A 19,640-nucleotide genomic window follows, 5' to 3' on the forward strand; every position below is an offset into this window, starting at 1 on the left:
ACAGGTTCCCACATCATGTTCCATCGATTGTATTATTTCATTCACAGTCTTGTTGATAATCATTTGATTGTAGCTCCCAAACTGTTCGTTTCCTTTCACATTTGCTTATTTTCACAACATTTACAATCCATCCAAAAGTGGTATTCCATCACTTTTCCAACAACAAGGTCTTGTAGCATCATTGTCAGCATAGAGATGTGTTTAAACCCCTTGAAACTATTTGTTTTGGCACACTGCCTGACTGCTTCCTGCAATTCCATGCAGAGTATTGGAACTGGTCCTGACTCTTAGTATGGTAGTTTTCTGGTTAACTAGTCTCGCCCAAACTTTTATCAATCTTGTTGTTCTTGTCTCTATCTTAGAGTGCCTCCACTGAAAACTTCTGATACCACCACTAGGCAGAAGCTTTTCTGTATCATTTCCAAGCCATGTCTGATCTGCAAGCATCAACAAAGCATTTTTAGACTCGAGTCTGAATATTGTTTTGCATAGTTTCACCAGCAGCCAGTCAAAGGGCATGCTTGAGAACTTAAGGGATAACAAAAAAGAGAGAGTTGTAGTGCTTGTATTTAACAGATAAAAAACATAGCTATCTCTTAACCACTCACAATGTTTACCATAGCTTATAGGTTCCACTTAACGATTGTGCCTGAATACAGACCACTTAGAGGGCCATTTACATTCTAGACCATAGAGCTTCTATTTAACATAGGTCTCTTTAAGAATATTGAAATCTCTGTATGGCTTATAAATTCTTTATCCCATCCTAAACCATTGGGTCAAAACTTGCCAAGAATAACCCACTATTTCTACCTTCTCAGATAAGAATTGAATTCTGCACCCTGAACGCTTGTTACTCCTAAAACCATCTCCTAGAATACGAACTCCTTCATATACGATCTTGTTTAGTTCTTAGAACCATTTTTAGTTGCTACATTTTCCCTTACTCCCCCTTCTGCGTCAGATGTGAGGCTTTCATCCTATTTATGTTACTTTGACTATAACAGCCTCAAGTCCTCTAGCACAAGGCTCACTTAAAATACATTACATTCTTTCTGACTTCATGAAAAAATTCATGGTCTTTTATCCAGCTACACTAATGTTTCTATTATGTTTATCTCAGTTACCTTAACCAGATCCAAGAATAAGTAAGAGGCAGAGGAAACCCCTGTCACTTTTTGACAACACCTTATGTCATAAGATGTTGTTGGTTTCTTGTGCCTCCCATGTTCTGTTTCTTGTGTTTTCCTTATTTCCCTTTTCTTTTCGAGTAAGTCAAATTATCTTGTTTGACATTTTCTAATCTTATTTTTGTGTACTTTTGATGCAGTTTTGTTCGGTATAAGGGAGCATGAAAAGCTTGCCTTTGAAAATTTATTTGTTATCCACACCCAAGGCATGTGTTAACCCAAATATTTCTTTAAAATGTTTAAAATTAAATATATAATTAATAATAAATAAATATAATTAAGAAATTATGTTTTATTTAGAAATTGAGATAAAGATTTCAAAGATCAAATAAACATATAAGAAAGTAGAAAATTTTGAATAATAAATATTTACTATTCTGATCAATATAGTGTGATAAACTCCTAGACCTTATTTATGTGGTCATGAGTTTCTATGGGATATGGTTTAGGGAATTAGTTATATATATATATATATATATATATATATATATATATATATATATATATATATATATATATGTATGTATATATGTATGTATAATTTTTATATGTTATGGTAGATGAATTAGTTCTTACAAAGTATGATCATTGATTAACATGATTACGGAACTAATTCTTATATAATATAGTAACAAAATTAATTTTGATATAGTTGGTCACTAGATTAAATTTGTATAATGATAAATAAATTAGTTTTTAGATCAAAATCTGAATTGTTTAGCAGCATTAATTACCAAAGTTTTAATTATATTTATTAAGATTAGATTTAAATTACTCTTTAATTGAGCCACTGAGTAATTTTATTATTTGAGATAGCAATAATTTAGTTTCTAAAAACAAATTTTGTTGAAGTGGAGAATATAATTCTTTCGAACAAAAGTTGAAAAATGTCGTTCATAAATTGCACCTTTTATCTGGTTGTAATTTCCACGTCATTTTGAAAGCTACGTAGAAATAACGATGCTTTGATTTTCGTCTCATTTCGTCCCATAGTTCAAATATAGTTATCATCACTAAATTTAAACGATTTGTGCGTTCCCCCATATTGCATTGTCATATTATAAAGCTTTCTTAAAATATATAAGATGCATTCCAAAATGGTGGTGAATTATTTTTTTAAAACAAAAATAAATCTGGTAATAACGAATCTGAAATAATTTTTAACTCATTTAAAATAAATTTTTACATTCACAAAAAAATTATGAATTTGATTTTTAGTTTTAAAACACTTTTACTAATTTTTACCATGACTTCCTCTTTTATCTCCATCATCGTTAAAAATCAAATGTCATAATATACTACTTCTATTATTGTATTTTGTCAAATTCTCGCTATCTTGTTAGTATAATATCAAAATTATTATTATGTAGGTTAGTCTATCCATATACCTTGTATACAAATATACATTCAAAATATTTTTGACATGTGATAAACAACCTTTAAATTAAAATTAATTTTTTATAAATTTAAAACTGAAAACCATCATAAAATAAAATCTAATTTACAAAGCTAGATGTAGTTTTTAAATATTTTAATATATCTAGTAATTCAAGATAATTATACAATGTTAAATGTTAGTGAAATGTTTTAAGATTTTGTCCCTTAATCAAATGGTCCGAATTCGAATTCTAATAATATTACTTTATATAATAAATTATATTGATTAATTAAATTTATAATTAATATTGTATTTAATTTACAAATTATCTTTAGATTAAGTAATGTGTTAATATAAATTCTTTATTATCAAGCGATAACTTGATCTTAAAATTTAATGAATAAACAGTAAATGTAGAGTGACGTTATGCCAATATAAATACGTCAGAATATGTATTTTTTTATTACAAAGTTGGTACTGCATTCAATATCTATCAATTTTCGGGTATCAATTTTATTTTTTAGAAGACCCAAAGTTTTTACATTGCCTAAACATTTGAGTTAATGAAGTTATAACTAAATTTTTTATTCTTTATGGTTACATAAATGTTTGTCCGTGTTTATATAATGTTGAGAAAGGGTCACTTTCTTCCATGTCATTACGAGTTGTCCTGAGAACACTTATGAGTTGAATAAGATATTTTCTTATTTTTCAATTTCAATTTGAAAAAAAAAAAAAAACTTTAGTTTGTTAAAGTTCATAACTTTTCATGCAGATGGCATGAATTCCTATTCAAAGACAGCAAATTGGTGAAAGCTCGTATACGTTAAATCAGAGGGCGTGATAAATTGTGGCTTTCCAAGGTAAGTGAATTGAATATGTGTAGTGTCGTTTTTTCTTATCTTTGGTAATGGTTTCCATGATACACTTCACACGATTCGATTAAAATTACAATCAATTCATGCCTATGAATGTTCCCATTTTTCACTCACATATATTCTACTTTTATTAAGTTAAACTTATATAAGAGACTAAAACTATTTTCAACCTAAAATTTTATGATTATAACTAAATTTTTTTATTTTTATCCAATATGAAATTTTGAAAAACGTTGGAGAATTGATTCCAGCTGAATCAAATGCAAAAATAACATCATTTAACGTAATTTTTTTATTCTTTAATTGATTTTAAAAACTAAATACGTAGTGATTCCGCGTTAGAAAATCAATTCAAAACTCACTTAAATTTCTAATGCTTTGTAAAAGTTAAAGTTATAGAGTAGTAGATTAGACTTTTATGGAGGAAATCTCACTTGAATTTTCTCGTTTTCATGCATTTTTATTAACAAATCAAATGACTTTTTATGTTCAGGAAAATTCATTCTACAAAACTTCATTCTATTATGAAGTTGGAATAACGGTTAGAGGTGACACTTTGAGTCTTTGATCAAAACTAGGTTCTTCAAGAGTTACAACAATGGCATTGGCATCTATTCCAAAACTAGTGCTTGGATCCGTTGCCTTTGCAATCTTTTGGATGCTAGCAGTTTTTCCTGCTGTGCCATTCCTTCCCATTGGAAGAACTGCAGGGTCGTTGTTAGGTGCAATGTTGATGGTCATATTCCAAGTTATTAGTCCAGATCAAGCATATGAAGCAATCGATCTTCCAATTCTAGGTCTACTTTTCGGCACAATGGTAGTTAGTGTTTACCTGGAAAGAGCTGACATGTTCAAATACATAGGAAAATTGCTTTCTTGGAAAAGCAGAGGAGCAAAGGACTTACTCTTCAGAATTTGTGTGATTTCTGCTGTTTCAAGTGCTCTTTTCACCAACGACACTGCTTGTGTTGTTCTCACAGAATTCATATTGAAAATCGCAAAGCAACACAACCTCCCACCACACCCTTTGTTGCTTGCACTTGCCACAAGTGCTAACATTGGCTCTGCAGCAACTCCAATTGGGAACCCTCAAAACCTTGTCATAGCAGTTGAGGGTAAAATTTCATTTGGGCAATTTCTGATTGGTGTTCTTCCAGCTATGGTTGTAGGGGTTGTAATGAATGATTTGATTCTCATGGTCATGTATTGGAGGGTGTTGTCTATTCAAAAGGATGAAGAGGATCCACTAGCAAGTCATGCAGCAGAGGAAGAGGTTAATTCTCATCACTTTTCCCCAGCCACAATGTCTCATTTTAGCTCACTCAACTCTGAACAGTGGAATACACGCATGGAAAATTTCAATCTTCCGAGTTCCCCTCACGTTCAGACTCTAAGAAACCGATCGGTAGTGGGTGATGGTGAAATCGACAGGGTTCTCAGTAACACGTTGGATTCCACGAGAAACTCAAATGCATCAAAGGAGGAGACAAATGGTATGAGTTATGAGACACGTGAGGAAACTACTAGTCCTTCAAAAACTGATGCGAAAGGGGTTAAACCAGTTGTGGAAACTGTCTTGAACACTTTAGAAGTAAAGGAGAATTTGAGTGTAAGATGGAGATATATACTATGGAAGTCGTGTGTTTACATAATCACATTGGGAATGTTGGTTGCAATGCTTCTTGGTTTGAATATGTCATGGAGTGCTATTTCAGCTGCTCTAGCTTTGGTTGTTCTTGATTTCCAAGATGCTGGACCATCCTTAGAAAAGGTAAGATTTATCTTTCATGGGTTATGTTTTCGGTTTTTAAACTATAACATGATTTGTATTTTCATTCTTATTTCAAATTTTGATTCTATTAGGTTTACATACTTAATGCATGGACCGAGTCCTTCTCATTCAACAACGTTAACTGTTATTTGGCATGACAAATGTCGAATTATGCTGACTTTTCAAAATGTTGTCAAGTGGAGAATTTGTGAACTGATCCGACTTGAGTTGTCGTTTGTCACGTAAAAATAACAATTAATATTATTGGGTGGAAAGGACTACATCTATATCTTAAGTATAGGGATCTAGCCTAATTAAAGTGTTTAAGATAAGTACGAAAATCAAAATCGTGTTACAGTATAGGGACAAAAACAATAATTAACCTTAATTTTTATTTTTCTCTTGAAACAAAATCAGCAAGTAAAAATTGTTGTTTTGGTGCAAATTTAACTTTGGATAATGGTTTTTGTTGGAACAGGTTTCTTATTCACTGTTGATATTCTTTTGTGGAATGTTCATAACAGTAGATGGTTTCAATAAAACTGGAATTCCAGGTGCTCTTTGGGAGGTTATGGAACCTTATTCTCGAGTTGACCGTGCTAGTGGAATAGCAATACTTGCTCTGGTTATACTTATCTTATCAAATGTGGCTTCTAATGTTCCAACTGGTATGTGTCATGTTACTCAAATATTCAATTTACTTTTTTACTTTTTTCAGTTATTTTTTCTTCTAACTTTTTTGTTCATCATGTCACATGGTTGTTTTTAATGTTGAATGCATTGTCATGGAAAAGAAACTTGATTTATAATGTTTTCTTTGTCCATGTTCACTCATTGGTAGTTAAAATGCTCTTTTTAAAAAAAGTTTTATCAGTATCCAAATGAAAACTTGTGAATGATTAGTTAACAAGAATCTTTAATAGCATTGAAAGTCTTCATTATGGCAACCGATCAATGAATAAACTAAATTTTCATCAAAGTACTAAAACTCTACAAATAAGGATAATATCATTTTTGGGACCTTTGTCTTATTAGTTAACAAAGAACATTATAAAAGAGAATAGTGACTCGTTTTGTAGGCATAAAACTATATATATATATATATATATATATATATATATATATATATATATATATATATATATATCCTAATAGTTTAATTTCAGTTAGTTTGGGTTTAAATAATTTTACATTGTTAAAGAAAGTGCCAAATGTCACAAATTTCTCCTTGTGATTATTCTTTGTTTTCTTTTAGAACATATATATTACAATAAATTTTGTTTAATATCATAAAATGTAATTCTAAAGTTAATTTGTTAACTTTTTATTTTCACAAATATCAAATTATTCCGTCAAAGTTGGGAAGGGTTGCTTAGAATTTTGCAACAATGATGGTCCACATCGAGACCAAAAAGTTATCTTTGAATTTTCATACGTGGAAAAAAAAAGATTTTATGTTAATTAACAACTTATCTTTCCAATTTATTAATATTATGAACATGATAAATTTATTTAAACAGAATATAACTGTATTATTAATTTATTTATTTACCAATTCCCTAATATATTAAGATATATTTTTTACCATGAGTAAATATAAAAATAAGTGTAAATGCATTTATTCATTAATAAACTTAATATACAATGTCCTTATTTTGTGATGAAGTGCATTTTAATTTATGACCGTATATAGTTCTCAATAGTATTATCCTCTTTTATAACTTTATTAAATAATATGACAACTCTGTTTTCTTTATCAACGATGTTATAAAAATAGTTCTGTTTTTGTGATTTTAATACTTATAATTAAGTTATATTAAATCATAATATTAATATTAATGAATTAAATTAAATCACGGAGTAAATTCTTCTTTTTCATGGGTATAAAAGACTTTTCTTTTAAGTGATTGGCTTTTAACTTACATTTTTTTTAAAGAAAATTACTTTAAAAAAAATTAAACATTGGGTTAATCTTGTTTATGAAGTTTTTTTTAGATATTTTAATCTTATATATTTTCTATCATATTTGTTGGGTATTGTATCTTCTATTTTCGTATAATAGTTTTTCATTAATTAAATTTTAAAATTTGAGTTCCACTTTACTATTTAGGTTCATTATTGACATGTTTCACTAATGAAAAGAGCTGGAAAAGGGGTGTAAACACTAGTTAATAATTCAACGTAACACGGACAATGAACCGAAATATTATAAACAAAAGTCATTTTCAGTTTTCAATATAATAATTTATAAATAAGGTTTATATATTTTATAAGAAATAAACAATGGAAATAATCCTCAAAATTTAAGTTATTGTCTTTTATAAAAGGAACCTTCAAATACATGTTTTCTATAATATTGTAGTTTTGAATAGTCTTTAAACTTTTAATTTAGAGCTTGGAAGAGTTTCATACCATGAATAAATGTGTTAAGCTTGTACTTATCCTATAGTTTTCACTTTTCAAGACATTCATAGCATATAATGTCATTGTAACAATAAGTACATAAATGAGATATAGTACATGAAGTTTATATGGAAATTAGAATAACTTTTGAAAATTTCAAAAGCTTAAAAAATAGTTAAATCTTTCAGAATTTTTTTTATCATAAAAGATTCAAATTGACCATTTCTAAAATAAGTTGTTTATATAATAGAGTAGATATCATTTTCAACATAAAATCTTAAAACTTAATGTTTATGGATATTATCTTTTGACGAGACATGAAACACCGGATGAAGATGTTATATTTTTTGTAGTTCTATTACTCGGAGGACCGGTTGCAGCCTCAGCTGCTGCAATCTCGCAAGAAAGTGAAAAGAAAGCATGGTTGATACTGGCTTGGGCAAGCACAGTTGCAGGAAACTTGTCACTTCTAGGATCAGCAGCAAACTTAATAGTGTGTGAACAAGCTCGCCGTACTCCTAACATTGCATACACTTTAACTTTCTGGAACCATCTCAAATTTGGTCTTCCTTCAACTCTCGTAATCACTGCTATTGGTTTGACACTCATAAGATGATTATACTAATAATTTCATTCAACACAAATACTTATAGTAGAATAAGCTTATTGCAGTGTGGTTTATGATTTTTGAAAAAATATATGTAACAATAATCAATTTTTTGTCTTCTTATCATTTATGTTACATACAAATATAATCAATGATTATTCCAAAAGTTGGTTTATGTTTCAACTATGAAACAAAAGACTAATCTGAGACATGTTTCTTTGTACAAGGAAATGTTAATTGTGACTCATAAAACACATGCTTTTGTGAGTCTTCTATCATTCTATTAGAAGTTTGTTAAATTGATCATAAATGTTGGTCTTATTTGGGATCTTATATATTCAATGATATAAGAGTTTAGTACCGATGACTAACATAATCTTATTTTGATATAAGAACTTTGAGAGCCTAATAAACTATGAAACTCCAAAAAGAAAATGGATCGCAAATGAATTATCATAACTTTTCATTTTATAATGGTAAGCATTTAAGCAATTTTAAAAGCTATCATAGGAAAAGAATGAACAACTAAAATTATTTAATATATATATATATATATATATATATATATATAATTTATTCATATTTTATTTATATATTTGTATTAATCGAGCTATCTAACATCTTTTCTATTTATTTAAATTTATCTTTAATTAGACACTATTTATTTATATATATTTACTTGTAATTATACAACATTTTATTTATTCAATTATAATATTTATCATTTTATAATATTTATCATTTTATTTGCTTATAACAAGTAAATATAATTATAATAGTTAGTGTGAAATGTTAAAATTTATAATAAATAAGGATTTGCTTATTGTAGTTGAAATTTTGACCTTTAATATTTAAATGGATTAATTTTACTCAAAATGATAAGTTTTTGAGTTATTGTTTTAATCAAGGTAAAACTCATTTGACTAACCATTACAAAATTAATTTAAATTTTTATAAAATATGATACAAATTAAGTACGTAAATTTAAAAGATTTATTTTATCTTATTTCGATATGTTATTATTTTACATTATATTTGTTATATGAAAAACAAAATTTAAAAATCCCATCTTAAACATACGAGGGAATAAGAAAATGTTAAATCCTTTTTCTATAAATATCATAACTATTTTTCTAGGATTCACTTTGACAGATAAATTTTAATAATTTAGTAATGTTTTAAGGGGTAACTTTCTCTGTCCTGTCATGTAAAAATTAGTATTCGATAAAGATAAAAGAATAAAAAAAATAAAATTATTTTTTTCCATTTCCTAGTATTGAGAAAAATATAAATTATAAAATATATGATGAAAAAATTATAATATATATATATATATATATATATATATATATATATATATATATATATATATATATATATATATATATATATATATATATATTATCAAAGATTTAATATAATATAATTATTCTTAAATAATAATTAATTGAAAAAAATGACTATATTAGATTTGGAAAAGGACGTGACGACGATGATGGAGACAATGGCATAACGGTGGTGGCCCAAGGTAACAACATAGGTGATGTTGTACAAGGAGAAAGAGTGCACTATCTATAATGTATTTTTCGATCTAATAAATGAATTATAATTTTTTATTTATGATAAAGACTATTTGATACTAAATTTAGTTTATAAATTAGTTTTTAAATTGGTTATTATAATTAATTATTTTTTTGTCTCTTCTAAATCGTGTAATCTGAAAGTTTTCCAAGTTGCACAGTGTATTTTCAATTCTAAATCGGAAAATAATCTAGGTTTTTATTATTTTTTTCATTAAAGGTAAGTGATCATTTTATCACATCTATAGGGGTGCAGGAAGAAATATATGGAGATGCAGGAAGAGTTGGCCCATAAACTTTCTTACTAGAAGCCCCTTGTGCGCAGGGAGGAATGTTTGTCTTAGACCTTGACTTTTTCTTCACTTGTTTTAGTGAATTTTTTCAATGTAGAAGAATTTAAATATAAATATATATTTTTTATTTAGTGGAGTAGATTTTGTAAATAATAGTAATATGATAAAGCAGTTTTTTTTTCCTGCAAACCAAATACACTTAAGACAATGTAGTTGATAAACTTTTGGGTCAATTTTGTTTTAAATAATTATAGTTTAAAAAAATGGAAAGTAACATTGTATTGTAAAGTTTATGCCAATTTATTAAATCTAAAAAGTTAAATTAATTTTAATACGATGACGTAATCTATAAAAAAATACATTTTACTTTTAGAAGTTTTAGATTTATATCACAAAATTCAAAAGCAATTTAATTGTAGCACACAATTTTTCTTTTAACATATGAACAAATTTTATCTTTTAGATCTTTGAAAAAAAAATATTAGTTTGAAATTTCAACTTTGTTGATGCATTTAACCATCAAGACTTGAAGAATTTATCAATCATGAACTATGTCAATATTTGATAAAAATTGGGAAGTCAAGTATATTTTACTTGAATAATAACTTAATTCGTCTTATTTTAATTCTTTTTATTTCTACTATTACAACAACAAAAATCATTATGTAATTCAAATTATTAAAACAAGATTACAAAATAAGATGAAAGATGAATTTCTTACACACACAAAAGAAGTAACTGAAAATTTTCGTTTTAATTCACATTTGGCACCCATTGTGGGACCCTTTAAATACTTAAGTGATTCAAGGTTACTATGAATAACAAACTCCTTGCAGTGGCGGATATTAGTCAATAATTTTGGGGAACCAAAATAATATACTCAAAAACTTTAGACTCATCAATAATTGAATAAGAACTAAACTTTTCAGTTATTCCCTTTTCAATGTAAATAACCATACTGCTGGCAAGAAATTCATTTTTCATTTATTCTGCAATATTATTTTGATAATATTGTAGGAAATGATACATGAAGAGATAAAATATGATGAATTAGACGATCAATCAAGAAAATTGTCTTTGATTTGTCTGTTCTTGCAAAAAGTGACATAATCTAATAATAGTTGATAAATTCTTCAAATATGGATGGTTAGGAGCATCAACAATTAAATGTTGCAGTTGAAATTATAAATTAATCATCTCTTTATCAACATACTTGTTTTTTTTTTTCAAGTTTAAGAATAAAAAATAATTTATCATAATCTAATAAAAATTTGAGACGTAATTACTATAAGAAAAATATATGATAATCAAGTCACAGTAAAAAGTCGATTATGAAAAATACAGTACATTATTTTGTCTTCTATATTATAATGCTAACTATCAAACTAAGATTTAAGTATCAAGTGAAATAAGAGACATTTATCTTTTTTTTTTTTCAAGAATGGAAGAGAACAAATAAGAAATGGGAGCAAAAATAATTAGTTTGTGTCTAGCTTCCATCTTTTCTTTAGGAACAAAAAGAAAATGGATGAGAATAAGAGATGAATACAACTCGTGAGAAAATCAAAAGAAAATAAAAAACTATCTTAATAAATATTTTTATTCTTTATTGTATTTGATTTTATGTTTTATTATTTATTTACATTAAATATTGTACTTTATAAAAGAAGGAAACATAATATACAATTTAAAAAATTAAAAAAATATAAATTTTAATATAAATATATATATATATATATATATATATATATAATTTAAAAAAAAAATTAGGGGGCCATGACCCCCTCCCCTTTACAGAACTACCTCTGACTCCTTGGACACTAAGTAGTATTTCCCAAGTTTGAAGGGCTCTCACCAAAGTGTACAACTCTTTATCATAAGTGGGGTAGTTAGGGAGACACCATGAAATTTTTCACTAAATTAAACAATGTGACATCCTATTAATCATTTTATTCAACGTTTATGAACAATATCAATCATCGTATTGTTTATGCATGGATTAACCTAAAAATAAAACATTTATTGTATATTTCATAATTTATTTTGAAATTAAAATTAACTAAATAAAAGGTTAATAGAAATGAAAAGTTCCAATAGAAATATGTTATAGCTTTTATATATTAAAAATAGGTTTATTTATGTCTTTGGTTTCATTTTCATAGTAATATCTCAATTTGATTTCTTTATTTATTTTTATCTCAATTTGGTCCCTGTTCTAACAAATTTGTTGCAATAAAGTCCTTCCCGTTAGTGGTACAGTAACAACGTTGGAGGTGTCACGTGTCAGTTCTTGAATTTTTTGAATTTGATTCACGTTCTAAAAACTACAAAAAAGAAACGTTATTGATTTAATTTTCTAAAATAAAGAAAAAATATAATTGTAAGTAATATCTACCGTAAAAAAAATGTTAGATGAATAAAAAAATAAATTATTGACTTTTGGTCGAAATATAAATAAAAAGTAGTAATATGTATTGTTATAAATGATCCAAAAGCATAATTAAAATAAACAAATAACATTTCATACATTTACTCAAACTATTTTCACTTTTACCGAAGAACAAGCAGCCGTATCCTCGATGTCTTTCACTAATGTTACCACTTCTTCAACTTACCGTCACCAATCTCTGTCCTCAACGTTGCAATGGCAAGCATATTTCTAAAATGAAAGAATCATAGTAAAGCATGAGTGAGACATGTACCATGCAATGTTTAGTTTAAGTTAAAAACAAAACACAAAGTTCCCACTATAAATCCAACATTAGAGAGATGAAAATGGAAAATTAAAAGTTCCCACTAAAGAAGTGGCATAAGATCATAGATTAAAAAACCCCAACATTTGGTGAATCGAGAATCGGATGAATAACCTGATTAGTAAACAATTTGCCCTTTAAGTTGAAGACACTAGATGAATGCATTTTACTATTTTTATTCTTTGCAAGTAACACAATATTTGGTTAGCTTCATGTATCTTCATTTGAAATTCAAAGTTGAAAGCATGCGACTCAATCAAAGAAAAGATGGATTAGTTGCATGTAGGCTTCGATACACACTCATAATTCCAACTCATAATAGAGAATGACACGATCAATCACTCACTAAATTTGTTATACAACACAACTTTTGTGTGTCGGTTCTTATGCTTCCGTATTTTCTTCTTTCACTTCTTTTTCATAATTTAATTTTTGGTGTGTTAATCAACAATTTGTTATACAACACTATTTCAAAAATGAATTATGTTTCACGAAACGAAAAACATATTTGGTAGAACATAATTTATATTCAATCTTAAAAATGGATTGCATTGATAAAATGATTTATAGTGGAAGAAGAACTTCTGCCATTTCTTATGGTAATAAAATTCTTAATTCAAATCTTTTATTCTAATTTAGTCATAATCACTGATACAATAAAACTCTAATTCTTACATTTACAAACAAGATTAATGTCTGACTTTACACACATGGCATTTTTATATTTTTGGCCATTGCAGCATATTATGTAAAACTCAACATCTAAACTACATTTCAATCCATTGCAATCAAGAGGTGGTGATTCGCTTTACACTGATACTGATTCTGTATCAACTGGTTTTGCAGCAATTGATCCTGTGATAATAAAATACCAAGTTCACATATTTTATGGACAATTTTCATTCATTTTTTTTTTCAATATTAAACATTCAAAACCTAGCATTTTGTCCTTTCCAATATATAGATTGTATGCAAAACATAACGATCTCTTGATCATGACGCTTATACACGTTATAAACAAATCAAATTGAGAAAATAAAGTTCTACTAATTACCTGAAAGTAGAATCAAAATGATAGGTCTACTAATTATAAAGTTCTCATAAAGAAGAAAGATAGTACAGGTATGAGAAAGGAAAAGATAGTACAAATAAATTTTCTTAATTATGTTTAGGATAAGACAAGCAAAACTATTAGACAAGATATATACTAATCTCTATTTTGCAAATAAATAAATAATAATATAGAATTAATTTATTTCTTTCAAAATTAATCTAAATAATTGTGTTGGTGTATAGGTTTGCAGGTATGGTAAAGAAGGAATCAATATTACTCCAAGACAAAGATGAAGATGTTATAGGCTTAAAACTTACAATGGCAACCACAAAAAGACAACATGTTATGGTCTTTAATTATTGTGATTCATATAAAAACATTTACAAATTTAAGAAATTCATATTATATTAAAAAATGATAAAAGATAAATAAAAATATTTCTAATAATATACATATATAATTTAAATATTATTGATTTACATAGAATCTGTACCCTATTTCTATAATTATAATAAAAATTTGTACATGAGTTTTTAAAGTTTAATATTATTAGTATTGTGTCGAAAATATGTCAACCCTATACAAAAAATTAACTATACAGAAACAGAATATCTAAAAGGGGTCAAATAGAAAATATATTAACAAAATCCCTTAAAACAAGCAAAATTGATAGCTTCCTTCATTATTACAATTTGGGCTAAAACAAAGTCCCTTAACAAGAATCACTTATCTTGTCCTACATAATTTCGACCTTCATGTTTATAATTTTTTTTTATTTAAAATTATGCAATATAAAATTTAATCTTTAATATATGAATCGTGTATTTTAAAATATAAAATAAAAAATATACTTTAAATTGCATATCATGAAATATAAAATAAAAAATGTAATTTATATTCGGAATTACCTAGAATACAAAAATTTATGGGAGTGCAAAAAGAAATAGGGTGCACAGAGAAGCTGTCCAAGAAATTGTTGGAGAATACTTCAAACAAATCTTCTCTCTAATGTAACGTAATCTACTGTGTAAATAATATGTTTTTATTCACATTAACTACTTTCAACCTTTTATAGTTATTATTTGATAAAAATGCATTTTATGTTAAAAAAAGTTTTGGTAACGTGCTTTTATAATTTAGTCAATTTATTAATATATTTATTCCCGGATTAATTGACTTACACTTTCTACAAATAGTAATGCTCTGCCTATTAAGAAAAAGCACTCCCTTGCTCAACTTCACTATTGAGACCTCTAATGAAAATAAGGTTGAATTCATAATAAATTACATCAACAGTTGAAATAGACTAACATTTTATTTGTTTCGTGATCATGAAAACTAGTTAATTAAAAAAAAATAGAGTATAATACATTTTAAAATTATATGAATTTATAGCATATGTCCAAATTAAATTAATAATCTTCATAATTATATTAGACATTGATAAGTTTAAGAAATTTTTCTCCACAATATTTGCTTCCAGCAAGTATATTTTGGATTGTGTTCAATGCGTCTTAAAACCAATTTCGATAATATTTATTGACATACGTTGAGTAATCAGAAAATGCAATTAGCAGTTCTTATTCAGTAAACAATCACATTTCCAGAATCTTCAAGTTCTCTCTGATTGAGACTCCAATCGTTTGAAAGATATTTTGAAAGTTGTTGTTATCATCCAATTTAAACTTATCCTCTCCACACTCAATTTAGGAGTTTCTATTGCATCATTCTCTTAGCCAATACAACTTTTGAAAGTAATAAAACTTCCATATCTTAATCATTTTAAAATGGTTGACAGTGCAGAATACGTTTCTGTGTCAACATGAAGATTAGAAGAGTTGAAGTATTTTCTAAAGCCACCAAATGTCATTACATAAAGTTAGGTACTTACTTTTTTTCCTCTTTCAATAGATTCACTATAAATAATCACCCAAAGTTACAATAACTTATTGGATGACCAAAATTCTGATATTGGTGAGTCACAGTTCCAAAAAGCTCAACCTACCACACATATAAGTAAAGTAAACTAGTTGTTCATAGAAGCTTAGAAGACAAAAGGGATGATAGCCTTAACATTCTTAGGGAAATCCTCAAACTTAGAAAGATACCATTTCCTAGTTGAATAACTCCTACCTAGCAAGTAGAAAGTAGTGCCTAAAGTGAAACAGAATGCATATAGTGTCTGAGAAATGAAGGAGATCCCATAAAACTGAATAATCTCAAAAAGGTAGTGGGGGCATATCACAATCCCAAACAAGCCACCCTTTGGAATCTTGTACTCCTTTTCACCCTTTGCCCTCAAATTGGACAGAAGGTAGTGGTGGTAGAAGTTGCCAATGATGCCAACCACAAACATCACAATGCCAGGATACAACAGATTGATTGGTGGTTCTGGAAGCCCTTGTGTTAAATGTTGAGCATAGACCATAGTCGCAGCTGATAGGAAATAACTCAGAGTGATGGGGATTGCAGAATCAAGAAGCATGCCCCCACTATATTTGTGAATAAACAGAACCTACACATTAGCAGCATTCTTAATTGAGCTGAAATCCAATAAAATAACAAGCAAATAAGGCACCATGAGTTGTTTAGTGTTATCAAAACAAGAATTAATGATTTCCCATCAAAACAGAGCTTAGATTCTCTCTTATTCAAATTGAAAAATCCTCCTGAAATTGGTGTCATCTAGATTCAAATTGCAGATTGCATCATGGTGATCTGGCAGCCTCCACAATACTTTCAAGCCATGATTGTGGACATCATCAAACCAGAACAGCCCCAACACAGTTGTGACCAAAAACCATAATTTAAAACTCATTTGCATCATAAGCAAGGCAAATAATTTCTTCCACACAATTCATTTTATTCCAAATCATGTGAACAAACAGAATCTACACAGTTGAGTAAAAACTGCATTCATTTTTGTGTACTCTACAACTCCCAAAAGCAATCGTAGAGCAGCAACAAAACCATAAGCCCAGGTACCAGAAACCAAAACAGAGAAAAAGAAAAGCTATTTGAGCACTGAAAACAAAAACCCCCAGTCATTTCCAGTCAACTCCATTAACCATATTTTTTGCAACTTCGATTTCTTGAGATGACAAAGATCGCAATAAAACCCTAGCCCCAACATAAAATCTTGTCCTTTAAAATCAAGTATATGATAGAACCCTTTTACAAGTTACTCAGTTCCAAGGTTTTACGAGTTTTTAACACGATCTATAATATTTCAGAAAACTACTGACAAATATAATGTACCCCAAAACCAAGCCTGCTAAATTCTATATATACTCCATTATCGTAACAAACTACCAAGACAGTTTTCAGAATTAAATGGCAACCTAAACTGAAAATTCATAACAAAAAGGGAAAGAAAAAAAAAAACAACCCTGTACTAAACACTCCTAAAATTCATTTCATCACAAACCATTAAAGCATGGGTTTAAATAGCACTCTAAAGTTTAATTGCAACCGCAACATAAAGGTTTTTCTTACTCACAACCACAATTGTGACTGCATCGGTAACAATTTCACATAATGTAAGTACAACATTCTCACAGAACCTAAAGCCATGATATTTAAAACCCAAGCAACTATTTTTTTTTCGTCCGTATATAATACTAACTTCGTGCATGGTAATTGGTAAGTAGCAGTGTGAGAACATAACTACAGAAGCATAAAATCAGTGTTACTAACCTCAAAGTCCCTCTTGAAAAAATGGAGGGTAACAGCAGATTGAAGGAGGGTGGATCTGAGACCTTCATGAGGAAAGATCCAGAAGGAAGCAAGGGCAGCAAGAAAAGCAGGAGTGTATAACAGAAGCATGCCAGTTTTACTTGACAACTTTATCTGCTTTTCTGAAGAAGGGTTAGCGTTCCAAAACTTCGAATAGTTCAAATGCTTCCCTCTAATTTCTGACAAACCAGCATTTGCCAGCGAGACGAGGCTTACCACTGACATGGTAGAAACCACCAGAGAAGGTGGCGGCGCGAAAATGAAGCTCAGAAACGTAGACATCACCATTGTTGAGGTGTGAAGATGCTACGCACTGTTATGGTTTGTTTCTTTACCTATTGAAGGGGTTGATGATGAAGCAATTTTATAGCCACATTTTGGGTTGAAGATAGTTGTAGTGGGATCCGTACCTGTGTAAGGAAATAATGAAAGAAAGATATTAAAATAATAAATTCGATCAAAGTTAAATTACTCTTTTTTCAAAATTTTTTAATTTGTTGTGTTTGATTGTTCTTTTCTATTAAAATATTCATCATATTCTTCAGGAAAATTACCAGAAAAATAATGGTTAAATATATTTTTATTTTTAATTTTTAATGAAAATTGAAATTAGTCTTTTTTTTTTTAATTTTAAATTAATTTAGTCTTTTATCTTTAAAAATTTGATGGATTTAGATTCTTTTAACCAAATTTTGTTAAACTTAGTTGATGTTTTAAACGCGTTTCTAAGCTAACATTGAAATGTAAATATGAATGTGTTAAACGGTGTACATAACTCAAATATTAATCTCAAACACGTTTAAAACAACAGACAAACTTACAAATAATTGATTAAAAAACTAAATACACATATTTTTAGAATTATTAGAAGACTAAATTAGTCCAAAATTAAAAAAAATTATTTTCAATTTTTACTTATAGTTAAAGAAACAAAACATATTTAATTCAATGAATAATTAGTGTGAATAGCTAATATTTGTTATTGTTATCTTGCTTTAATTGAATATAGTTGTACATCAACAAATTCTATTAAATAATCTTCTAATTAGTCTCTAAATTATTTTATTAAAAGTAAATATTTTTATATACACCGAGCTTAGTGTGCATGTAAGTATTTTTTATATTGTGTATACAAGTTAATTAAAAAAACTTTTATACTAATTTATTCAAAATTTATTTTTTAACTCTTTATAAAGTTAATTATTAAAATACTAGTTTTATTTTTCTTAAAATTTCTCATACACATTTATAAAGAAATCATAAAAAATCCTCTAATTTTTTTCTTCTTGTTCCCACACACTATGTGTATGTGTGAGGTATGAACAAGTGTATCCAAATCCAAATTCACTTCTTTGTACAGTTCTCATTGGTTTATATATCTTTTTCGTGATTTTAAAACTTCATATTTCTTAAGGATGCTGATCATCTATGTCCTCTCGTGGCAGTTGGCAGTTATTGCTTATTAATTGACATTCATAAATACGTTAGTTTTTTCTTTGGAGATTTGTCAAGCATTTGCTTCATGTTTTTTTAATTCCTTGTTTTAAGACTTCTTATTTCTAATGTAGGTGCTTATCTATCTCCTCACGTATAGTTATTGGTTATTAATTAACATTAACAAATATGTTATTTTTTCTTTTGGAAATTAGAGGTGATGGATAACAATAATATTTAGAAATATAATATTATTAAATATTTAATATTAAAAGATATATTTTTCTTTTTTAATATTAAATATTTAGATAGAAATTATAATTTTTTTAATTCAAATTAGAGTATTAAATAAAATTTAATGACAATCAAAATATTTATTGATTTTTCAAATGTTAATGAAGTAAAATTGATAAAATAAAAAATATTTTTTTAAATATTATAAAGAGAAAATAAATATTCAAGTTTAAAAATATTTCAAATATTTCTTTATTTTGTTCTTCTATATTATTTTAATGAAATCTCTATCTTCACGTACTAATAAAAATTATAATATTAAATGAAATC

General features: G+C 27.5%; 2 protein-coding genes across 2 annotated transcripts; one reads left to right on the forward strand and one right to left on the reverse strand.

Annotated features, from left to right (window-relative positions):
- Nucleotides 1-3,950: 3,950 nt before the first annotated feature.
- LOC114182730 (silicon efflux transporter LSI2-like) lies at nt 3,951-8,286 on the forward strand. Its single transcript, XM_028069664.1, has 3 exons — nt 3,951-5,217; nt 5,696-5,885; nt 7,974-8,286. The coding sequence occupies exons 1-3, from the start codon at nt 4,045-4,047 to the stop codon at nt 8,234-8,236; spliced, it is 1,626 nt and encodes a 541-aa protein (XP_027925465.1). The 5' UTR covers nt 3,951-4,044; the 3' UTR covers nt 8,237-8,286.
- A 7,467-nt stretch (nt 8,287-15,753) lies between these two features.
- Nucleotides 15,754-18,013, reverse strand: LOC114181351 (very-long-chain enoyl-CoA reductase-like). Its single transcript, XM_028067777.1, has 2 exons — nt 17,604-18,013; nt 15,754-16,422 (listed from the first exon to the last, which is right to left on the reverse strand). Exons 1-2 carry the CDS (start codon nt 17,928-17,930, stop codon nt 15,952-15,954), a joined length of 798 nt encoding a protein of 265 aa, XP_027923578.1. The 5' UTR covers nt 17,931-18,013; the 3' UTR covers nt 15,754-15,951.
- Nucleotides 18,014-19,640: the final 1,627 nt, after the last annotated feature.

The sequence above is a fragment of the Vigna unguiculata genome, chromosome 4, assembly GCF_004118075.2.
Source record: "Vigna unguiculata cultivar IT97K-499-35 chromosome 4, ASM411807v1, whole genome shotgun sequence".
In the NCBI taxonomy this organism is placed as follows: Eukaryota; Viridiplantae; Streptophyta; class Magnoliopsida; order Fabales; family Fabaceae; genus Vigna; species Vigna unguiculata.

Bases quoted from the DNA above. Each gene is read 5' to 3' on its own strand.
- LOC114182730 (XM_028069664.1), top strand. From the start codon at position 4,045: ATGGCATTGGCATCTATTCCAAAACTAGTGCTTGGATCCGTTGCCTTT. The intron at 5,218-5,695 runs GTAAGATTTATC...TTGTTGGAACAG, and splicing joins CTGGACCATCCTTAGAAAAG to GTTTCTTATTCACTGTTGAT. The intron at 5,886-7,973 runs GTATGTGTCATG...TATTTTTTGTAG, and splicing joins GGCTTCTAATGTTCCAACTG to TTCTATTACTCGGAGGACCG.
- LOC114181351 (XM_028067777.1), bottom strand. From the start codon at position 17,930: ATGGTGATGTCTACGTTTCTGAGCTTCATTTTCGCGCCGCCACCTTCT. The intron at 16,423-17,603 runs GTTAGTAACACT...GCTAATGTGTAG, and splicing joins TTTTCAAGAGGGACTTTGAG to GTTCTGTTTATTCACAAATA.